The sequence below is a fragment of the Chiroxiphia lanceolata genome, chromosome 10 (assembly GCF_009829145.1).
Source record: "Chiroxiphia lanceolata isolate bChiLan1 chromosome 10, bChiLan1.pri, whole genome shotgun sequence".
Classification (NCBI taxonomy): Eukaryota; Metazoa; Chordata; class Aves; order Passeriformes; family Pipridae; genus Chiroxiphia; species Chiroxiphia lanceolata.
This window is the reverse complement of record NC_045646.1, coordinates 18242388-18248488: the sequence shown is the minus strand read 5'-3', so window position 1 is coordinate 18248488 and position 6101 is coordinate 18242388. Positions and strand designations below refer to the sequence as shown.

The following is a 6101-nucleotide window of genomic DNA, read 5'->3' as shown; positions in this document are numbered from 1 at the left end:
ACAGATACTGCCCGTAATTGATTACAAAGTTCCTGCATTGTATGAAGCCACCAAGTTGTCCTATTTGTGCTTGGCTTAAGCCTATTTTATTGTTTTTAAAATGGACAGAAAAGGCCTCTTATAAGGAAGATGTACTATAGTACCAACAGCACTTGAAAAATGCATAGTTCATTAACACACACACACACAGTTCCACGTGGCACATTAGCAGCACCTGGGCACAGAGCCTGCCCAATGCTCCTGCAGCCAGGGATGTGTGCACAACACACATAATGAATACAGTTTGCATTGAAGATAACATAGTTTATTTCTTCATGATATTCAGATTAAAATGTATCAATGTATTTAGCACAATACTACATTTTAGGACAAAATCATCAGTGCTTTGCAAGTCTTCATAATGTTTATTCATTATAAATAGTAAATATTTACTGAGCTTTTTACATGAAAGACATTTGTTTTTTGTATTCTTTTTTATTTTATTTTTTTTGTGGTTTTTTTTTTACAACATGTGTTGTTGTAGAGGCTGCAACACAAAGATAATATTTCATTTTTCCATCACCCTTAAGACCAATGTGTGAACTAACCTCTGTACTGAACCTAGTCTAACTCACTACTTCATAGTCCTTAACGCTAAAAGGAATGTATTTGTGTTCTGCCTCCCTCTTTTTACAAGAATAGAGAGAAATAAATAATCCCACCTTCCATCGTCCTCCTCCTCTCACCATCACAAAACACAAATTTATTGACATTCTAAAATGTCACAATGCAAACTTCTTGTAAACCTTGGTTCCTATAATTATACTTTCTATATTGGATATCGCTGTATAATTTAAACAAATGTGTCAAATACAGGCCCACCTCTGTCTATGTCCTGTATATCACTAAAAAAAATGTAAACGTAATCAGTTCTTCGTATTGTTTCCTGAAGATGACCTTTAAATCACGATTAGCAAGCTGGATTTCAGTAATCCAGCAGACTGCAACGTCTCTGTATTTTATCATCAGGAATTATGCACTGCAAAAATAAAAGTACCTGCAAAAATATAGTTCTGATTCTATCTCTATGACTTTGGATGATCCCAAAGTTTGTGTGAGGTACACAGTATTGCACATTGCTAGGCAGTTGTGAAAAGTCAGTCGCGTTGTTGGTGGGTTTTTTTCCTCCCATGTTTGACCAAAAAGGTACAACGGACTGGGAAAACTCCACATACAAAAAGGTAAAATCTGCTTTTCATGTTACACAAGATCTCGTCTCTTGGTAAAGCAAAACTCATGAGTGACATTTATTGACAACGTGATTACAGAAACATGGTAAGGTAACCAATAAGTTGCTCTGGAAGTCTTTTGCATTTATCCTAGCTTCCTTAGGGACTGTGATATTTCCTCTTGATGACAATTTCCAGTGTGTAGAATGAAAGCGGTCCTCCTGACCTTGCTTCAGAAACTGAGCAGTTTTAAAGTTAGACTAAAGTCAGCACTGGATGTCAGATGAGTCAGAGTACGCAGAGCTCAGCCGCTCTAAGTTTAGTTTCAAAATGTTCTATTTGTCCCAATCAATGTCCATTAATTTCAACAGCAACAAAAAAATGGAATGTTTGCCAGCCAGTGATGTTCAATACGCTCTGTTCTCTATACCCACTCATAATGAAGCATGTCACATTTATTCATTATTGCTTTTGGCCTTTGTCTTCTGTATAGCTTTGTCCAACCTTCAAAAGTCTACTAAAAGCTATGACTGGAGAGAACATAACAAGCCTGCTTCTCTCAATGGGACTGCCCCAGTTTAGGCTGCAGCGTGTTGAGAAGATCCCTCTTATCCAAGCCTTGGAGTGAGACCGGAAAACAAGACCAGCTTTAACTTGAAGTGGACAGTTCATTTATGCAATATCTGGCTTCAGATAATGAAAGGCACCTGCAAAAAAAGCAAAAGAAGCTTTTTAAGTCATGCAGTGACAACCTCACAGCATGGGGCCATGCCAACTACAGGTTGACATTGTCATATTTAATACTGATATATCAAAGGAAAGGGACTAATATTTTTATTCCTAGGACAAGTTTGACAAAACTCTATGTATCTGGGACTATATACTGTAATGATTCTTGAGCTGACCTCATTAAGAACATGTGTTTCTAATAGCGGAATGCCAGCGGTTATTTCATTTTGGACAACCCTTATGTTTTACCTAATGGCAATCAGGTTTCATGTCTCAACAATTAATAACATCAAGATGTTGTTGACATCACTTAAGAAAATAATTATGCAGCAGAAATCTTGCTCGAACAATCAGCTATCTCACCAGTGCACTCTGCACGGCTCTGGAGAGAAGTAGCCGTCAGCCTTTAGGATCTCTGCTCCCAATTTTCTTGGTCACAGACACAAAGTGCAGCCCGTTGGTAACCGGGTGCGGTGTCGCAGTGTCCCCACACTCACTTTGTCCGTACTGTCCGTACTGGTATCCCGTGACGGGGTCCATGCTGTAACCCGTGGTGCTGTAGGTGGGCGGGCAGTAGGACTGGGATGTGGGCAGGCTGTCTAAGCTCTTCATGTGATCCAGCCGCTGGCTGCAGCTGGCTGAGACAGTGGTGGTGGGCTCCAGGCCCCCGGTTAAAGGGGACAGGGCGTAATCAGTTTGGGGCTGGTGAGGCACACCACCATGGTTAGTCAAGAGTCCCATTACCTAAAATGTAGAATAATAAAAACAGTTAAAACGTGTGATGAACCTTGTTGCTTACAGAGCCACGGAAGTTCCCAAATCTGTAATTTGATTTCCTAAACCAGGTAGACTTGATACTTGAACTGTGCATTGAGTAGAGGAAGTAGAACTTGGTTGCATCATCCACCAAAATAAAATCTGATGGGTAAAAAGCAATAAAAAGTGATACCAATGGCAAATAAGGAAAATTAATATTTTAAATGTTTATAGTTTTAGAGTGCCTGATCCCAGTCACAGCTGGGATTTCTGCATGTTTATTCCTTGAGGACTAAACTGTAAGAGAACAAAAAGCACGTAGTGGCTTTCACCCATGCCGTCCTGCATGATCAACAAACATACAAAAAGATGTGAAAAAGCTCACACAATTTTCTTCTCCAAGATCAGCAATCATTACAATGAAGTTAATTTGGAGCAGATCACAGCAACACTACCAGAAGCAACAAAGAACCCCACATATTGATGATTTTCTCAGTGCTGGGAAAAGGGCAGAGCAGCAGCACCTCCTGCTGCTTCATGCCCTGTGAAGAAAAGAATGTGAAAGAGTAAAGTGCTGGTCATAGCACCAGTTATCAATTTCGTCCTCTGTGTTAGAGGACACGACAGAAAGGGTCAGGTATTCCAGACTGGCTTCTAGTCAACTGTGACTCCCTTAATAAGCTGTTTCTACAGTAGCAGTTATGAAATCAACAGTCCCAATGAGTTTGAAAAGAGGTTACTGGGAAATACATGCTTGTCCCTATAAAAGTCCAGCCCTCTAGGTTATGATTTCCAGTAGAATAAAAAAGAAAAAAAAAAAAAAAGAAAAAAGAAAAAAAAGCATCTGCGCTTTCAAAGAGAAGCGAAGGAAGAAACTAAAGTGATAAATTTTTGCTGTACAAAAGTCCCTCACACTGTAGGATGGTATTTCCTTTCCTGGCACATCTCTATAACACACTTCAAAAATAAGTGTGGCTGAGAGATTTGCTTCCTTCTGCTGGAATAAATTGCACTTCAAAGCCTGACAAACAGTCTGCAGCTCATAACGAATGGCTGGCGTACAGCTTCTGCCAAAACTACGTGTTCTGATAATTTACAGGCTGTTCGTGCTCCAAAAAGGCATCACAATTATCTGACCTGCTATTTGATAATCAGTTGGCTTCACAGCACTTCTTACCATAAACTGAAGAGAAATTATTTAAATCAGAGTCTATTTTGTGAAGAATAAGTTAAACCTCATAACAACATATCTGGTTCCTAAAGCTCTGATGCTCCTCCCTAAATTGTACTTCTTTTCCATCTCAAACTAAAAGACATTCTTACTGCAGGGAGCTTGTGGTCCCAGCTCCAAATTTTGTTTGTTTTTTAATAAATAAGTGAAACAAGATCCAGGGATAGTGGTTTAGGTAGGAAGGAAGACCTATCCAGGTTTTGAATGTCTGATTAGGAAAAGAGCAAGAGGTACAAGCAGAGTACTTCAAAAAGAGACACCCAGATATCTGCATCAAGAACAAAAAATATCTTTGCATTACATGCACCCAAGACATCTCACTAAAAAAAAAAAAAGCCTGAGAAAGAAGTTCAGTTACTACATACAGCACTGAAATGTTCACTTCTGTTTCACTAAGCAGGAAAACATGAGTTTAACTGATGGTATCTGTTGAATGCTTCAGTTTGTGAAAAAGAAGTTTCAAAACACATGCAGAGTTCATTCAGATACTGAAATCTTTTTTAAGTTAAAAAAACATAAGAATTTATATTCAGGCTGCAAGATAGTTTCTACTTCATTCAATGAGTCTTTTCAGTGCACAAAACCTGTTAAAAAACTTGAGGTTAATAATAAAAAAACAACTCTGGAGTCACCACAGTTTGAAAAATCATGTTATCTGCCCAGCAACTTGCACAGCATTTTGTCCCAAAATTCCCTAAAAGGTGAAATAACTGGGCTCTCAACTTTTTCTTCCAAAAGTTGGTTTCTGAAAACTATTAAAATTACTAAAGATTATTTTAGCAAGTATTTCTGTTTCAGAAGTTACAAATCTTTTTCTTATAACTTTGGAAATAGATATGGTCTGAAAATCTAGTGTGCTTAATGACCTGCCATTGCATCAGCAGGACACAGTATTAGAACCTACATTCATTTAGGTTATATTAATCCTTGTCCTTTGAAATTATCACTGGTAGAGTTAAAAGAAGAGAAAGATCTACAAAAAAACATGGCTTAACTTCAACATTTACATTGAAAATTACTACTTTGGAAAATATTTATGTTGGCAGGAGTATCATGGTTTTGACTACAGTTTAAAACACACAGGGGTTTATCAGAAATCTGAAGTAAGTGCACAACCCTTTCCATCCCTGCACAGCTCCAGTGTGATACCAATATTTACAGACTGTACCACATTCTGTTCCAAGTTCAAGAGCAGAGAGAAGGGGTTGTGCTCACATCACTCTCACAGCCCTACTGGAACCCCAGTGGCACTTTTCCCTGCCTGAGCACTCTCACATCACACCCTGTCTCTGCCAGGACTTTTAGGACTGATTGCTGAGTTGGCAAACAGCTATATTACCAACTGCATATTTTAACTAAAGTTTTTTTCACTTTAATATTTTCGATAGAATAGAGCCCCAGACAAATATTATTTTGACTTTACCAGCAGAAAACAGTGAGCTCTAAACTTTTGGGATTGGAAGCTATTTTAAAATTTGAGATTAGTCTTGAAATTTAAACCTGGATCCAGACATGGTCTCAAATGCCTCTCAAACTTGAGTAGCCTCTTTATTTGGGTAGAGATTTATCTCCTTTGACAAACTAAAATTAGCTTTTTGTGAGATTTACTTTAAAATTTTTAGGTTAATTAGATAATAATACAAGCCTTTAGGCATCATCTTGCTAAGTGATGCAAGATGATGGATATGCACCTAGTAGATAGACTAGAGCAGAACTGACAGAGCTCTCTGTCTTGGAGGTGGAGAAAACTGAAGCTCAAACAGTAACTGTCTTCTCAAAAATATCTTCTTCAGAGGCCTTCAGAATCATCCTGCAGTTGATTAGTATCTAAATAATTAGATTTTTGGTCATGTCTGTTTTGAAAGCTCTAAGGGAAGTAGCCTCAGGGCAGAAGTCTTTTGTAGGTATGTGCCATGACCTTATCACCCATACAAGGAATTACAGGAAGGGCATGGCTGACTTTCACCTAATCAATTAGAAATCCATTAATAGGCCATGTCTGCAAGATCCTCAGCACCCTCAGCTTAGCAGTGCACAGGAAACACACAAAGACCTAGATTTTGCAACTCAGATGTTCCATGGATATGAAGCAGTACAGTTCTGAAGAAGTAAACAGACCTGATTGTTTTATAATAACTAAGGTACAAAATATATTTATTCATTCTCTATATGTACTT

At 38.3% G+C, this 6101-nt stretch overlaps 1 protein-coding gene across 7 annotated transcripts in view; it reads right to left on the bottom strand.

Moving 5' to 3' along the window:
* Positions 1-294: 294 nt before the first annotated feature.
* The window catches only part of PAX3 (paired box 3), a 75193-nt gene continuing 69386 nt past the window's right edge, over positions 295-6101 (bottom strand). For 4 of the 7 annotated variants that reach the window (XM_032698336.1, XM_032698338.1, XM_032698337.1 and 1 more), the window contains exons 8-9: positions 2435-2681; positions 295-1915 (exon numbers count right to left, since the gene is read on the bottom strand). In XM_032698336.1, coding sequence (XP_032554227.1) covers positions 1881-1915; positions 2435-2681 — 282 coding nt within the window. In that variant the 3' untranslated portion in view covers positions 295-1880. Of the gene's footprint in view, positions 1916-2327; positions 2682-6101 lie in introns of those variants that run through there. The other 3 variants (XM_032698333.1, XM_032698335.1, XM_032698334.1) reach the window with 1 other exon arrangement.